The sequence below is a fragment of the Ceratotherium simum genome, chromosome 5 (genome assembly GCF_057802395.1).
Source record: "Ceratotherium simum simum isolate JZ-2026a chromosome 5, ASM5780239v1, whole genome shotgun sequence".
NCBI lineage: Eukaryota > Metazoa > Chordata > Mammalia > Perissodactyla > Rhinocerotidae > Ceratotherium > Ceratotherium simum.
In genome coordinates, this window is record NC_141904.1 from 62,277,987 (window position 1) to 62,296,350 (window position 18,364).

The 18,364-nt window shown below is 42.6% G+C and overlaps 1 protein-coding gene across 4 annotated transcripts in view; it reads right to left on the minus strand.

Annotated features, from left to right (window-relative positions):
* CADPS (calcium dependent secretion activator) overlaps nucleotides 1-18,364 on the minus strand; it is a 437,514-nt gene that overhangs the window by 241,060 nt on the left and 178,090 nt on the right. For all 4 annotated transcript variants that reach the window (XM_087431281.1, XM_087431280.1, XM_087431279.1 and 1 more), the window contains exon 4: nucleotides 5,960-6,040. In XM_087431281.1, the coding sequence (XP_087287407.1) occupies nucleotides 5,960-6,040 (81 nt within the window). The remainder of the gene's footprint in view (nucleotides 1-5,959; nucleotides 6,041-18,364) is intronic.

Genomic DNA, 18,364 nt, shown 5'->3' on the forward strand with positions numbered 1-18,364 from the left:
TTGGGCACAGGTGTTATAGTTTCCTGGATTGGCTTCTTTACTCAAACCCATCTCGAAGTGGCTTGGTCTCACTTTCTCAGCTCTTATGAATTAGATGGATTTCCCTTCACTTAAATGAACTTCAGATTACCTCCTTGGCATTTAGATTTTTCTTTGAACTCAGATTTCCCTGGGTTCTTAGCTATCTGACAAAGGCCAGAGTCAGGGAGATGCTCCCTCCATACATTCCTTCAGGCAAAAAATTCAACTGCACTTCTATTGTGTGCCTGGACACTGTGCTACTTTATGACGCAGGGTGGATGCCAAGTATAATAAAATTAATTTGTAAGTGAGGGGGTAGTATCATTTTCTGGTAGGAGAGGATTCCATTGTTATCTGATTTTTGGCAATGTATGGAACAGAAATTTTCCATCAGGAAATATTCGGATATTATTTCTCTCCTGGGGGCATATTCTCATCAATGTTTGCAACAGGATCATGGTATGCCATGGTAATTTCGCTCTGAAGAGAATAGAGGTCTAAATGGCAACTCCACATTTAAACAATAGCTTGAAAAACCAGCGGTGTTTCACTTCCAGACCTCTGCTACTAATACTACAAAAGCTATATTATTTGCCTTATATAATTAGCTCAATAATTTTGGAATTTTACCCCAAAACGTGGCCAAAAGAACTGGCAAATATCACAGCAGCACTAATGCCACAATCTGCCTGTTTAAGCTCCAATGTCAACTTCTGATCACACAATTTAAATAACTTAGACTTAATTCCTGGGTGAAATTTGGGGACACTTTAATATCAACATGAGAGGATTTGGGAAATGTTTGAACAGGGATTAAGAAGTCTTTTCTAACAGATTTTTAAAAATGCATTCAGATCTCTTCATGGGACTTTTAAGGCAGTGTGTCTGATATTCACAGTGAGGGCTCATGCAGCGGTCTGTGTTTGATGATTCATGGGATGTTGGTGTGATTGGATAGGTCACAGTGTAGGGTTGCAATAGAGGAAATCTGCCTTGCACTTGCCTCCTTTCTCTCCTAGGAAGCAAGGACAAACAAATGCCTTTCATAACCGTGTAATGACGAGAATGCTGCTGGCAGAACCACCGGGGTCTCTAAAACCTCTTTTCCAGAGTCCAAGGAAATCAAAGGAGAAAGGATTCAGAATTCTAGAAGTCAGTTCTGCCTGGTGCTGTTGCTTCACTTGGCCTTCTGGATAAACTGAAGGGAATCCATAGCAAATTCTAGTGGAAGACAGAAAGCAGTTTCCTGGAGGGGCAGACCTCAGGGAGAGAGGATGTGGGGGCGGTCCTGCCATGGTGAAATTTCCTGCCTGTCATCTGACTACTCAAAAGAAAGAGGCTGAAACTTGGAATCAGAGCACTCAGCTTTCTGTTTTACCAGCTGAGTGAACTTGGGCACATCACTTAAACTGTTTGATGTGCCTAAACTGGGGAGAATTATCTTAACTCCCAGAATTGTTTGTCACGGGTTTAAATTAAAATTGTGAAAATTTGAAATTGCACAGCCAGTGCCCAACACATTTAATAGAGGACTGATTAACAGAGAGAGAGAGAGGTCAGGAGAAGGTCAGGTGAAGGCCTGGGTGAAAGGCATGTTAGAACCTTGGATGGGGTGATGAGGAAAATGAGGGCCTGTATTTGGGAAGACGTTTTGGGATGGTAGTACGGATACTGGTTAAGAGTGCAGATTCTGGTCCCTGAGTGACCTTGGCCAAGTCCTCTCATGTCTCTGCCTCAGCCTCCTCTATAAAATGGGGATAATGATAACACCTTTCTCATAAGGTTGGGTGGTGGATTAGCTAGGTTATCAAACGTAAAATGCTTAGAAGAGAGTTTGGCACCCAGTGAACACCGTATAGGTAATAGTTATTAATTTTGAGCACATCTTGGGGCATCTCCCAATTCATAATGACCACCCCGCCCACAGCTCTACCTCTTAGGTACCACCCTCACCCTCAGTGATGCATCTCTAGCAACTGTGTGTTCAATGAGACCCTCAGCCCCCTCTCCACGATGGGTTGGTTGATTGCTCCAGAATTGGCCCTTGAACCAAGTTGGGCCAATCAGAGGCTTGACTCTTGAGACTGTGAATTTGAAGGGAGTAGTAAGAAAAGTGGAAAGGGGAGATAGGGAGAAAGATTTAAGAGAGAGGTTGATTGGTTGAATGATTCCCTATTTGGCCATATTGGAAACATGTAGAGCTGTGGAGCAGCCATGTTTCCCATCTGAGAAGCAAAGAAAGCTGGTTTGCAGAGAAAGAAAGAAAGAATAACGAATGGGACACACAGAAACGAGAGGCGAGGGAAAGTCCTGACCACTTGGTGGCCCTGGTTCCAGTGCCTTCCTGGGTCTTGGCTGTGTCTTGCCCATGGGCTTCGTGAGACAATTCTTGATCCCTAGAATCAATCCTCTCTTTTACATAAGGTTTCTTGAGTTGCTGCCTCTAATTTGCAATCAAAAGTGCTCTACTCACCTTTTAATTCAGAGAACAGAGTGAATTACGTATGATGGATGACATCTATATCCAGGAATTTCTGGTTATGATATTTACAGGAGCTGATGTTCAGCCATATGGGTTGAAATGTACACCCTCACTAAAATTCACTGTGATGCCAGAAATAGAAAAATCAGGGCATTCTAAAAGAAGATAAGCAGAGGTGATTTGTTTTAATATCTCTTCATGAACTAGCCAATATCTGAGATCTTAATATTTTATTTAGTTTTTAGTAGATGAGATATTTCTCAATTTTCCTCAGTATTAGCCGGGCTAGTTTAGACAAAGGGAGAATTTATTTTTCTGGGAACCCAACTAAACTGATGGAGGAGTTACACAGCTGAGGCTCAACAATAAGTGGAACCACGGACTTGAACATCCTGAGGATCTCAGTATATTATTCCCTGTCTCTGTCTCTCTCTGTATGTTGGCTTCATTCTTTCATCTTCTTTTCCCTACATGGAAGAGCTGAACATGTCTGCAGACATCTTTCTAGCACTAGAAACGTAGCCCTGTTGGCCCGCAGTCCACAGGTCCCAGGGAAGGGATTCACTGGTTTAGTTTGCAACAGGCATCCATTTCTGGACCAATCACTTGTGGCCAGGGCAGGCTGAGAACTGACTGGTTCCGCTGGGGTGAAGAGCTCACTTCCAAAACCAACTAGCTGTGGCAAGGGGGCCACTGTCGTGAATAAACATTGCAGAAGAAGACAGTCCATTTCTAGGAGGACAGAAGATAGTAGGCGGCAGACCCTCTCATAGAAATCCTCTATACCCTAAATGTTTGAGGAATCCTCCATATACTTTGAAATTATTCTCCATTCTCTGCAAATAATAACCAAGATTCACTTTAATTGCCTATTTCATTGTCCAAAAATGCCTAGTTCTAAGTTGTTAGTAATATCCTACTGGGTGTCAGAATATCTAGTGGTGTGGGCTGGGGGATAGTTCTTAGATCTACTGCTCAGAGATGAGCAACTTGGCTCCCTATCTACCAGTTGTTCATCCATGATTGTTTAAAAATTAAAATTATCTTACACTAGTTTCTTAGGTTATCATGTTAAGTCTCAAACAAAACTAAAATAAAGGTGCCATGAACTTGTTTTTGATGTGTGTGTGTATGTGTGTGTGTAATTTTCTTTAAATGGGATGAATACTTATTAGTTGGGGATGTAATAGTTGCCTAAAGGCAGGGAATGGACCAAATGACCTCCATTTTCTGGATTATCCGCTGAGGAGACACTGAGTTTACAGAAGCCAATTCCAAAGCCTTATTGATGTTTACTCCCACATTAAGCAGGATTTTCAAACATAAGAGCCTTTTACACTACCTTTCGCCAAATCCACAACTGCATACTATTTTTAGCCACCAAACTGACTCTACTATAAACTTTGAAGGTGTCCAAAAACAAGATGCAAAATATTTAAATAAAACTGCTTGAGCACAAACAGGGATTTTTATGCTTCTTGGAATCTTTCTTCCATTTCTCTTCCAGTAGAATTCCTTTCCAAGCGTCCAAGTCCTGAGATACTTCTGTCCATAAAGAGAAAGGTTGAATGAAAGCTCTACTGTGTGCCCATCCTCCTTACCATCTCCCACAGCCCCCTACCCTCACATGGACACGTGGCCTGCGGCTACTGTAGGAACAAGTAGGATCTCGTTATTTATTTATTTATTTATTTGTTTGAGGAAGATTGGCTCTGAGCCAATCTCACAACAGTAGAGAATTGTATATCATAGTTGTACATCCTTCTAGTTGCTGTATGTGGGACACCGCCTTAACATGGCCTGATGAGCGGTACGTAGGTCTACACCCAGGATCTGAACCGGCGAACCCTGGGCCACCAAAGTGGAGCACGTGAACTGAACCACTACACCACTGGGCTGGCCCTGGATCCAGTTGTTTAAAATGGATTTTTTTGCATTAATTATGATTTTTTACAATATTGCATTAAAATATTATTTATTTTGATTACTACATTTTTGGTTCCCCTCTTTTGCACCTGAGGTGGGTGCCTCATCCTTGTCCTAGCCCGGATATTTGGAGAGGCTTGAATTTAGGGTCCAGTGTTAGCTTCTTAACTAGAGCCTCTCATGCTCAGTCTGAATTTCCCCATCTCTAAAACAAGAATGATAACTGAAAGGTCCTTATAGGGCAGTTTTGAGGATTGAATGAGATGGTACATGTCAAGCACTTAGCATGTTTGATACAGAATCAGCACTCCATAAATAGTACTGGCATTACTACTGTTAATAATAACACGAATGGCAGCGACAACAACAGTGGTAGATAACCCAGGCTCATCAATAGTAAAACATAACCCCAACCCTAGAGAAATCTTATCTACTGGGAGGCTCAGACACATAAAGGAATAGTCACCATTCAATGATCTGTGGTAATAAAGGTTTATACATGGCATGAAGAAAGCACGAAAGTGGGGAGGACTAAACTGCTAAGCTCTTAGGGAAGGGGTTTTAAGTTGAGTACTGAAGGCTGAGTAGGAGAGTGTGCTAAGTGAAGGAGAGAAGAAAGGTCATTCCAGGATGAAACACCAGTAGGTACAAAGGCACCAAGGCTGGAAAGGGCCTGGAATATTCAGAGAGACATTCTCTGTAGCTGGAATGGGAAGTTCTGGTGGGAAAGTTGTGTTCCTGCTAATCAGGAAGGATAATGGTCTGTGGATTAAAAGCCTTGAATATCATCCTAAAGAAGTTAGATTTTGTTCTGAGGACAACAGAGGATTCTACTGAAGGATTTTGAGGCTGTGTTGTGAGATATTCATATATGAGGTTTAGAATGGCAACTGCGTGAAGGATGAACATGAGAGGGGGAAGGAGTGGAGCCAGGGATACTCAATAGGAGGCTATTGTAAGATCCAAGCGTCAAAGATGAGGGCCTGAATCAAAGCCCTAACAGAGGTGCTGGAAAGCAGTAAAGAGATCTGACCCACATTTGGGAAGTGGAATCAATGAGCTGGGTGGCTGACTGAGTGTGGAGTATTGCGGGAAGAAGGAGAAATTGAGAATGACTAGGAGGTTTCATCCATAGTAAGTGGATGGAGAACACCTGAAGAGGAGTAATGTAGGTATGTGCATATAGTGGGAGGAAGAAGACAAGGAGCTAGATTTTAAACACATTCAACTTGAAGTGCAGGGGAATATTCAAGTGGAAACGCTCAATAGACAGTGGGAATATAAGTCCGGGACTCAGAAGAAAGGTCAGGCTGGAGTCTGATTGGTGACTGGAGCATAGGAAATGTATGCACTGTCTCTGGGTGAGTTGCACTAACAAAGGGGGGCTGAGGGTCCAATCAGGGTGATCGTCCTCATCTTTCTTCCTCTCTGCTTCTCAGTTTTATCTTTTCATGGCCGCTAATAATCAATGTGCTTCCTGTGTAGGACTTTGGCCTGGTCCCCCAGCAAATGCCCCCAAAGTTTCCTTACCCTGGCTATTTGGTCTGCCATTTGGAGACGTCCATCCAGCTCTCGTCTGATCTGGGCTGCTTGCTCATCTGGATTGTCCAGCTGCACAAAAGCACAAACATGGAGACTTTCAGTTTGGTCACAAAAGCCAATAAACTCATGACTTTCCATTTTACATCCTCTACTCTGTGCCCCTGTGGACATGTTTCACTAAAAGTTAAGAATCGTGTAATAGACAAATCTAGTTTGAGTGAAATCCTAAGTTAAATCCTTTCAGCAGAGTGTGATGTGGAAGGCAGTTGCTAAGAAAGACATTCGAATGAGCTTGTATAACAATCACTTCTGAACTGCTAGGCAGCAGTGCTTCTAATGAGGGCCCAGTGCAGCACCTCTCTTTTGGCCCAATGAAGAAAGTGTTTACATCTCCTCCTTGTATGTCTACCATACACTGTCTACCATACAAGGAGGAGATGTAAACATAACTACTGGAAATGTATGGAGCAGACATAGTGTGTATCCACAGTACCTACATGGCACATATTCTGCTGCTCTCCCACCCCTGGACCATGGAAGGTTAATCCATCATTGCAATCCTTCTCATTGTGCCCAGAGACCATCTCAACCAGTACTTCAGATGGCCACTACCACGCAGCTGGTGTCTAACGTTGAAATCTATCCTTGTCTTCCCTGATGGTGAGCTATTAGAATAAAAGGATCAGAATACCCAAGCATAAATAAATCTGGACAATTCCATAACTTCTCTGGATTTAGTTTTCCCATCTACAGAATGAAGGGGCTGGTTATGTAATCTCCATCCCATTCACATCTTTCTATGAGTCTATGAAAAGAGATTGGCAAATGTTTCTGTAAGGGACCATATAATTAATACTGCAGGCTTTGAAACCCGTAAGATAGATCTCTGTTGTAATGACTCAATTCTTCCAATGAGGTGTGAAAACAGCCATAGACAACATGTGAATGAATGAGCACTGCTGTGTTCCAATAAAATGTTATATACAACAACAGGTGGCAGGCCATCATTGCTGATTCCTGCTCCTTAAATTGAAGTTCTTTCTTTATTTCCAAGGAAGCCTAGTGTTATCATTCAAACTGTAATTAAGTCTGTTTTTCTCAGTAATTTGATTTATTTTATTCACAGAAAAGTTTAATAAGTAGGAAACAGTGGCATTCAAATAGGATGGGCTTTATTCCTTGTACATATAACTTGTACATATTACATATATTTGTTGTGAGTACATATTAACTCACAACAAAAAGTAACTTGCAAAGTATATGAGTTTCCTAAGTCCCTTTCTTTTAAAAGCCATTTTTATTCAGAAATTGGGAAATGATGAAATTCTTATTCAGAAATTTGAAAATGAAAACCCAGCTCCATGCCTAAAAAAAAAGAGAATCTCATCTACACTATGAGATGGTTTAGAAAATAAGTTATTTTTGATATGATATAAACGAGAACACTGAAAATTTATGGTCCTACTTTTGAAGCATTATGAATAGTCTGCTTTCGTTTGTTTTACAAAACACATAAAAATCCATCTGGCTTTATGCTGTGCATGTTTATCATTCTGTTCAATTCAGGAGTTTCCTTATCTTCTTTCCACAGTTTTGAGGAGCGGGACTATTTCCTAGGTCACAAAGACTGGATTGCGACTTTTGGCCATATATTCTAAGGTAGCATATCCCAAAGGGTGTTCTGCTGAACCACAATCTTCTCAGATACTCCATAAGAAAGGGTTCCAGAAGGGCTCCAGAAGAATGGTCAGATAAGTTTGGGAAATCCTGTTGAAATGCCCTGTCTCTGAGAAGTTCTGCAGTAATGAAATCTGTCAAACTTTGACCAACTCAACTATTTTTTAACTTAAATTTTTATTTTTTGAATAATTCCCAGAGAACATGAGTTGGAAATTCCAAATCCCATTCTAAATAAATATAAAGAGGACCACCAGTTGATCCAGATAACCAGTGGTCCATCAGTCACCGCTTGCCAATAGGCACACATTGGAAACACTGTATCCTCAGTGTGGTTTTTAACTCCAGTGAGCTGTTTTTATTCTATTCCCTTGGAAGCCCAAGACTTCTTCGGATCTGGGTGCAAATGCACTGGGAACACTCAGACATGTCTGGTTCAAAATACATATGCAAATGAATGAAACATCTGACTGCTTCACTGAGAAGCAGCAAAACGTTTTGGTTAGGGGCTACAGTCGCGAATTCTGTCAAAAGATATGGTGTTCACAGAGGTTAAAACTGAGAAAACACAGCCCAACAGAACCATCCCTGTTACTAAGTTTCAGAGAGGCATTTGAGTTCTCCCACTGGCCACAATGAACACAACTAGAAACAGCAGAGAATGCCGGCAATGAAAATGAGCAGGCTAGGTCTACACTAAGCTTCATTCATTAATTCATTGGTTCACTCATTTACTCATTCACTTATCAGATTTTTATGGAATATCTTGATATGCCAACACACTAGAATACAGACAGGACAAGCCAGACCCAGACCCTGCCTCCATGGAACTCAAATCTAGCAAGAACAGGTATGGTTATTTGAAGAATTTGGGCACAAAAGAGAAGGGATTAGCACTTATTGATGCCCATATCAAGCCCAGGTACCCTATGACCTATGTTACAAGGGTCCCAAGAAATAGATGCTAATGTGCATTCTCCCAGGAAAAGGACTCTGGGGTCAGGAAATGCTGCTCCCTCCTGAAAATTTATAATATATATTAGCATAATTAAGATTCTGAGAAATTCGAGAGTGAATAAGCCTATTTAACTGCATTTAACTTTGTCTTTTATACAATTATTTCACTGAAAACAAATATTCCATGGAGCAGTTTGGGAAATTCCACGTGTGAAACAACTTTATGAGGTAGATGCCATTATTACCCCCATTTTACAGATGAGGAAACTGAGTCTCACTAAGGTTCAGGAATGTGCGCCAGTTCACATGGCTGGTAAAGTGGTATGAGCCATTTGAAATGAAGTCTGCTGTGCCTGGCACTGGAGCTTTTTTGCTCTGCATTATCTTAGCTTCCTTCTTAAGTGTCTTGTTTGGTTTTCTAATTGATCCTGACAATTAACTAACTCACTGACTTTGTTCCTTGCATACATAGGTCAATTTAACACAGAGGGACCAGTGCAGGGCAGAGAAATATCTACCCTCTGTCACCTGTCATGACTGGCTGATTTCTCCCAGAGAGGCTATAGCAGGGCAAGAGCCTAAGAAATGATGGCCTAAGAAATTTCTTCCTCCCTAAGAAATGATAGCAATGGGTGTGTCCTTATCTTGGCTCTGGCACTTAGTAGCTGTGTGACCTTGAACAAATTACTTAACCTCTCTGTGCTTTAGCTCTCTTCATCTGAATAATTAGGATAATAAGCCCACCTAAGGCTGTCATGAAGATTCACTAAGACAAGAAACAAAGTGCTCAGCCCAGTGCTTGGCATGCAGCAAATCCCCAGGGAATGGTGGCTGCTGTTAGAGTTATTAGAGCAGCCCATATTGCCTATATTTCTGACATGGGCCACAACGGGGCATCAAAGATTAAGACAAGAAGGTGCCAGGTGGTACAGTGTCCCTCCCTGGTGTGAACGTGGGGTCTTGGTCTGATAGTCTGTGCACTGGAAAGAAAGGTGATTGGGGGCTCCCATCTCTCAAAAAATTTCCCTGGCTTCTCAGCATCTCCCACTTTCTCCAGGGTCAAGTCCCTTTGCTCCATTAGACTTTAATTAGCAGGAGTGGCTGGAAGGTGGACACTGCTGCCTGACTGCTAATGATCTAAAGGGAGGATGAAAACAGAAATGCAACCGAAGCTCCCTAAAATAGCCTGGCATGATAGAGAAGGCCCTCCTCAATTGAGAAGCTTGACAGCCCCACTGTATGAAATCCAAAAATATAAAGAGAAATCAAGTAATTACCTTTTCAAGTGCTGGAAAGAAAACGCCAGAGAATGAGCTTCCATGGAAACGAGGTTCTGTTTACCACACTGGTCTTTTCCATGAGGAAAGGAAAGATCACCTGGCCAACAGGCTAAGGGCAAACCTTTCCCGTTGACAGCTCATTAGGGTTAAAATATGTACATGTGCATGAAGACTCTTTACCTAATTAGACAAATAATCTTCCTACTAGCAGAGGTCAAGCAGAGGCAGCTTGGTTGTTTTGATTTGCCAGCCAAGCAAAGGGAACTATTTCCCTGGGCTTTTCCTTTAAAGTGATGGAGAACTGAGCTCAGCGCTGCCTAAGTGCAGACAGGTGTCATTCAAGCCCATGTGAGGCTTGGGATTCTCTCCAGCTCACGGCTGTGCCTCTTTAGTCAATGCAGAGACAAGAACTCTGACCAGCACCACTGTTGGGCTGATTCGCGCCTGCAGGAACACTGTGTGACAGAGGACACAGGCCTGAGGATCTGGGGGAGCAGAGTTTGCGCCCAGCTATCCCACTCCCTAGTTGCATGACCTTGTCAAATCTCTCAACCTCTCCGAGCCTCGGTTTCCTCAGTTGCAAAGTGGGGATCGTTTTTATCTTGCACAGCTGTCGAGAGAGACAATGTGTGGCATGCTTCCAGGGAAGTCAGGTTGACTGGGGTCCAAATCTTGCCTTTGCAACTTCCTTACTCAAAGGGATTGAACAAGTGACTGAACCTTTCTAAGCCTGTTTCCTCGTGTGTAAAACAGGAGTAAGATACCTCCCTCAGTGTGTTGTTAGAAGGATTAAGTGAGATGATATGTGTGCAAAGCACTTAGCGTGGTGTGCACATAGTAGGTCCTATAGTTTAGCAAATAGTTTCTAGAATTATCCCTATTTTAGGATGGGGATTCATGAGACATTAACTCCCCTCCCTGCCCTGTATGATTTATGAAAGAAACCAGACACAGGGCTGGGGGAGCCCTGGAGTGGACAGGAGGTGCCTGTGTTCATGTCCTTCATTTGCCCATAACTAGGGGGATCTCAGGCCAAAGTCATGACCTTTCTGTCCACAGTCCCTTCATTTGAGAATTGACAGAATCTAAGCTGTTTTGTTCCAGGAGTCTTTGAAAAGCCTAGATGAGCATTTCTCAAAGTTACATTCTGGGGAACATTAGTCCTGCAGATCCTCTATGAGAAAGGGTTCTGGGGCCAAATAAAGTCTGCTCCTTCTCTCCCCTCCCTGGAGAGCCACAGACACATTAGTGAGCAGCCCTATGCCAAGGCAACCTCATGTGGCCCCACATTTCCCAAACTTATCTGCCCATGTGTGTGATACCTTTGAACACCCCAACCACACATTTTGGGATAAGCTCACCTAGTCAATTCTTCTGTGTGCTTCACTTTTCTTGTGTCCATAGACAGAATTTTTTTGGCGGGGTGGGGAGAAGCAACCTGGCTATGTTTATGAGTCTATATCTCAGTAAAAAGAAATCCACATTTGAACGCCCTGTCTGACCTCTAGGGTGGTGGAGAAATCATCATGGGCCCATGAGGCCTACTCATTAGCTTCAAAGCCCTGGAGGATGGGCCTTGGCAGTGTACCTGGGAGACATCCTCGGGTGCCGGCTTTCTCTAGGGTTGCCTGAATTCTCCGGTGCTCACACATTGTGATGATATGGAGGCGAATCCAACTCTGGACTATTCCAAAGTCATCATTGTTACTGCCCTGAGGCAGCCTTTGGTCAAGCAAAGAGAAGATGTGATTCAAATATGCAGAACATTTAAACAGAAACAGGCAGATTACTTTATGCATTATTTGAATAATTGTTCTGTTTTTTGGAAAAATCTGTGGTACTCAGCCTCAGAGCAAATGGACCAACTTCAGCCTCAGGACTAAAATGAAAATGACCTAGAACTGTGGCTGGAAAGAGCTTTAGAGATGAGGGAGTACCTCAGGCTAGGTGTAGGCCCTGCTGAGCTCTGCGGCCTGTTGGGCACCATATCCTCCCTCAGTGTTCTCCACTGGGTCCCCAGCTGTGGCCTTTGGAAGGGTTGCTTTCTCCTGCTTCCAGATCTTTTCACACGTTGTTCCCCACACCAGGAGCACCCTCCCTTGTCTCCCCCTTGACCGGTAACTCCTTCCTATCCTTTGCAGCAAACTCTTCTCTGACCCCTGCAAATTCAGTGACTTTCTCCCATTATAGGTTCTCCTGGCACTAAGCACCTCTCCTTTACTAGCATTTATCACAATTGTAATTTTACATGTACTTACGTGATTATTCGATGTCTACCTTCTAGACTCTAAGCTCCTGGAGGACAAGGGTGGGTGATTTTGCTCACCTGTGCCTCCGAGGCACCCAGCACACTGCCAAATACATAGTGGGCTCTGATGATTGCCTGACCGACTAAATGACTGAGTTAATTCCCAAAGAGGGAAAATGACCTGTCCACAGTCACATAATAATCAGTGAGAGAGCTGGGACCAAATTCCCAACCTGCTAGCTTCTAGTTTGCTGTCTTGCTGTTTAGTGACTGTGCCCCAGGAAGTGCCATTCTCTGCAGAAATAGGTAAAGACTGAACTTTGCTGGCCTATTACTGGTCACATTCCTGATAAAGCATCCTTCATTTCGGGCTTTGGGGGACGGAGGCAGGTGTGCCATAAGCAGCTGTGGTGCAAGCCACCTGCTGACCCGGGTTTAGCTCAATCCGTTCATCCTGTTTTCTCTCCACTCTCCAGCCTGGTCCCTAGGTTCCCAGCGATTAGTGTCTGAGAAGGAGGCTGCCAAGACCCACTGCAAAGCAGGGCAGACGTGCCTTCCTATAAAGCACTCCTTTCAGCTGGCATACCCCTGCTTTTTTCCAGAGCCCCATGTTTTTTATCCTCCTTCAGAGACAAACAACTCCAGTGGATACTGCCTTCCTGGTGCACTGCAGTCTGGAAAGTTACAGCTAGGATGGTGTCAGTGCCCAATAGGGGATGTGGGTGGCCAAGCTCCTGTCTCAGGAATGTACTGAGGTTTGGACTGTGGCTACATTACTGCCCTCAATACTCGGCTGCCGCCTCCAAACTCCTTTCCCTTGTCTCTTACAGCCTGTCCTCGCCTTGTCCACCTCTAAAGTGGAGGTCGGCAGGTGCCCCCTCTCTACCGTCCAGATTCAAATCCTTGCCTTTCCATTTTGAAGCTGAGCAACGTTAACCACGTTATTAGATCTCTCTGAGCCTTAGCTTTTTGGTTTTTTTCAACTCCTTAACTCTAAAATGGGAATAATAATGACAATACCCACCTCCTAGGATTGATGGAAGGTTAAATGAGACGGCAGGTATATCACACTTAGCAGAGTGCCTGGCACACAGTCACTTTCAATAAATCTTAGCAGCCATTAGTACTCGGCATGCTGCAGGCTCCACACTTCATCCATACATACATTCTGATTCTAATAACACTTGAAGCGTCAGATCAGGTTTCCCCCACTTTCAGGTAGGAAACCAAGCTTCAAAAGATTAAGTAGTTTGCAAGTAGTTTCAGAGATAGTTGGCGCTGCACAGAAGGAATAACTCATAGGAAATAAAAGCATGGTTTTAGAATTAAAAAAACCTTGAGATCAAACCCTATCTTTGTCATATACTTACTGTGTGACCAGGGCAAGGGCACTCAACCTTTCTGAGCATCTGTACTGTAGCTCTAAAATAATACCCTCAGAGGACTGTTGTACTGATGATAATAGATATTTTCCCACTCTAGGGGTTCAACACATTGGAGATTTATTATTACTTCTGTTATTATTACTGGGGGTGAATCTGGTAAAATCTGTAGCCTTGCCTCCCATCTGAGTCTGTTACCAGGATTCTGTTCCAGGGTTATTTTGTAGAGAAAATGTGGAGTTTGGTGTCCCATGCACACTCAATTACATTTTGTTTTTATAAAAATCACCCAAGGAGATACCACCTCATTTGTGGAAGAGTTAAAATAAGATTATTACTGTCTTTCTTTACCATGCCTTATCTCCTCTCCAAGAAAGGACCTTGAGGAGGTCAAAGTTTCCATTCTGAAGGATGTACGTCTTGATTGCAAAACGCGGGGAGTTAGCTCCCAGAGTTTGCCAGCCAATGAGAACATCCTGTGCATTTGAGTCACCAGTTTTATGTCTTTGCTGGCTTCTGGCAAGGCAGTAAATATAACACAAGAGCTCCAAATGCAGTAATTCTCTGAGCAAGCAGCAAATAAATACACAAAAATATCCCAAACAGAAAACCAGTCCTTTCCTTTATGATCCTGCAGAGTTCAACCATTCCCACCCCAGTCCGGGAATGACCTCTTCTGCTCTTTCCGCCATTTCAAATCTGATATATCTTTAGGGGTCTGGTTTCAGACCCACTTCCTTCAGGGAAGCCCTCCTTGATTACTTTAGCCACGTATCAACCTGCTTTCATAGGCATCGCTAGCCAGCCCAGTACCTAAGCCTTCTATGTGTCACATGTCGTAGATTTTCCTTCCCTGCCAGAAGAGCTGTAGGGCATAGTCGTCAGCGACCCAGGAACTGGAAACAGTCAGATGTGGGCTCAAATCTTTGCTGTACCACTTGCCAGCTCTGTGATGTTGGCCAATATAATGAACTCTCTCTGTCTGTGGCCTCTTCTGCAAAGTGGGAGTCCTAACAGCAACAATGCCAACAGCAGAGGCTTTTTACGAGAATGAAAGAAGATGGTACTCGTAAAGCACTTAGCATGATGCCTTGAATATGATGCGGGTCCACAAAGTCAAGGCTATAATTTAGTACTACTGAGGCTGGAGACCACGGTTTTTATCCAGCATGAAGGACACAGCTTTGTTTTTTATGGATCATCTTAATGATCTTCACAGCTGGATGGGGAGATGGTCCCATTCACCTGCACTATCCTGACGACACATAGAACTGAAGCCATTCAAAGAACGGAGTGGGCGTTGTCTTTCTGGGTGGGAGTGCCGCAGCCAAAGCCCAGGGTGTAGAAGAAGTAGGTGGTTTTGTGGAGAGAAGATGCTGGGGAATAGGTTGGGTTATCCCTTCTTAACTGTGCAGTCACCTCCTAAATATGCCTTGAATCCGTCTATTCTGTATATCCACTTCCCTAGGCCAGGCTGCCATCGTCCCCATCCTGGTCCACTGACCTGATTACCTGCATCCTGATACAGCAATTCTCATTCCTGGCTGCACATTAGAATTACCTGGGGGAGCTGAAAGGAAATTCTGATGTCCAGGCTGTACCCAGACCAACAAAATCAGACATTGGGTTTGGGGCCCAGGCATCAGTGTTTTTTTAACTGTCCAGGTGATTCCAATGTGCAGCGAAGAATGAGAACTGCTACCAAAAGCCAGTGGTTCTCAAACTAGGGCGCACATAAGAATCAACCTGAAAACTTGGTAAAACACAGAGTTGTGGGCCTCACCTCTGCAGAGTTTTGATTCGGTAGGTCTGGGGTGAGACTCAAGAATTTGCCCTTCAAATAAGTTCCTGGGTGATGCTGATGCTGCACGCTAGACTTTGAGGGCAAAGATTGAATCCACGCTCAGCACTGCATTCTGCTCATCTTTTTGGAATGTGCATCTGCTCATGTTACCCTCCTGCTTAAGACCCTATAATAATGCTCCATTTCCCTTGGCAATAGGAGTTTGAGATCCTTATCAAAGCTCAGGGAGCTGTTGCCATCTGGTTCCTGCACAGCTCTCTAGGCTTATCTCTCATCACGCTGTCTTGCCCTCCAGGCTCAGGCCATTCTGTGCTTCTTCTAGGTTCTCAAACATGACATATTCCCTCATGGCCCCAGGCCGATCCACATGCTCTGCCCTCCTCTGCCATCTTCATCTGGCTAACACTTACTCATGAACCCAACTTCCAGCCTGGATACTGGTTCCTTAGGAGACTTTTTTGCCCCAGCCAAGGTCACTTGCTCTAGATCCCCCTAACATCCTGAACCTCCTCTTTTATCACTCCCATCACATTTGCATTACTTGCTCTGGGTTGTGGTCTCTGCAAGACCATAAATGCCTCAGGGACAGGGACCTCATCTGTCTTGTTCACTATAAAATCTTCAGTGACTGATGCATGGTAGGCGAGCAAGAAATATTTGCAGAATTAAATTTGAGATGGAGATAATATCTACTTGGCAGAGTTGTTTTGATGAGTTAATGAGGTGTCTGTCCAAGCACTTAGTGTGGTGTCTGACACTTAACAGGTACTTAAATCATGACCTAAATAGAAATCTGAATGCAAATGGTTTAAACTTAATAAATCCTTGTTGAATATATAAGTGAAATTGAGTAACTAAGTGCAGAAAGAATGCAGAATATCTAACTAAAGTGGTGTGAATAATAGAGGTGTGAACCAATTAAACTCTGGGGACCTCAGTTTCCTCATCTGGAATCTGAGAATGTTAATACTCCATTCACCATTTAAAAATATTCATGAAACACTTGCTTTGTGTCAGGCATTGTGCTAGGAGCTGTGAGAATAGGATAAACTCAGCACTTGCCTTCCATGAGCTTATGGTCCACATGAGAGCTGACATATATTGAATATTGAGTATTTACTAGGCCTGGCATCATACCAAGTGTTTCATTCATTATCTTGTTTAATCGTTCAGGCAGATATTACTATTACAATCAACACCACTCTACAGATCAGGAAACTGAGGCTCGGAGGGATTTAAGTAACACCTCAAAGAACTGGTAGAGGTAGGACACGAATTCGCTTCTGTCTGAATCCAGAGTGTAGGCTTTTAACCAGTTCGCTGTCACAACACTCGGTTAGGATAACTTTCAAAATTCTTTCAAAAACAAACAAGAAGGGTTATTTTGCAAAACTAGTAAAGTATTGCACAAATGTAAATTATTATTTTTATTGTCTTTAGTTTTGAATTTAGTTTTTACTAATTCCTGAAATTCTGTTCAGGCACCTGATTTGATGGACAATGGTCACTTTTTCAAAATGAGCCATAAGAGATTTTGACATGAATATTATAGAAAATAAAATGCCTTCCTGTGCTGTTGAATAATTTTGATATCTCAGCAGCATTGAGTAACGGTGAAAAGAAATTTATAACTGGCAAAAATAATGCACTCAACAGGAAATCCAGAAAACATCCAATGATATCTAAAATATCTTTATACACTAATAAAATCAAATGCTTTTGCTAAAATGCCCACTCTTTATTTTAAAAGGAAGTGAACTTCATTTTCAAATATTGATAACGCAGTATAAAAATTACTCACAAGGTCAAAATAAAATCGAGTTTTCCAGCGTCTGCAATTACGGCTTTAGTGAAGGTACATGTGCATGCAGGTGAGCGTGTATGTGTGAGTGTGTATAACAGAGATCTCAAGCAGTAGAAGACATTCAGAGCTATAAATCATAGAGCTGCCCATGTCAATTATAATTTCCAGGGTACAGGAGAAATGCCATATGCACCTCTGTTTCCTTTGAGCGGCATGTCACAAATATAAGACACTTAATTTCTGGTCCCAGGCTGATCATTACACAAGTACCTGGTAGGAAATTGGGTCTATTCGTAAGTCTACCCACATATATCATTATCTCATTTTGCCTGCCCTGAAGAGTGTGTCTACCTTTGTGATACCATTGTTCAAAGCCAAAAATATTTATAAAGGGTGTGTTTCACCTTGATTAAGACTTGTCAAAGGAACAGTTAGTTCCTGGTATCAAATCCATTACCAAGTAGACATATTTTTTATTAGTTATTTTTAAAGTGTCTGTGGGCAAGAGGAGGAGGTAGTATTAAAAAAGAGTGAGGTTTCAAATTTTCCAACAGATGGGAGAAAAGAAATGACCAAAAAAAAAAAAAAAAAACCCAAATTACATTGTCAGCATTTGCTAAATTCTTCCTGCTTGCAATATACTGTATCGTGTGCTACAGATGAGCAGAGGCATCAAGATATCATCTATTCTAACACATGTGACAGTTCTGGATTTATTTGTAGGAATGTATCGACACCTACTCTTGTCACCTTCAGCAAGTTGGAAGTGGTTGGGGAGATTCAGAGGGAGAAGATTTCATATTTTCAATGAAGTTGGGGTCAAGAATTCTTGTCAATCATAAGCAAAGATAAACATATGTTATACTGAAAATATAAGTAAACATTGAAAAAGTAAATTAAAAAAGGAGAATGAACTCATCAGGGTAGGCTAATTTATTCCATGGTAATAAATTAACCCAGAAATCTCAGTGGCCTAAGACAACAATGGTTTATTTCTTGCTTACTCTACATGTCCACTGTGGATTATGGGGGAGTCTATTCCATATAATCACTCAGGGAGCTGGGTAGATGAAAGCCCTACCATTTTGTGACTGTGCCATCTCAGCATATGGCTTCCAGGCGCACTGTGATAGGAGAACATAGAGCATGGAGAACTCATAGCCTGTTTGCTGGAACCAGACCTATGGCCCTAATCTAATTGCAAGGGAAGCCAGAAAATGTAAGGGAACATATAAAATATT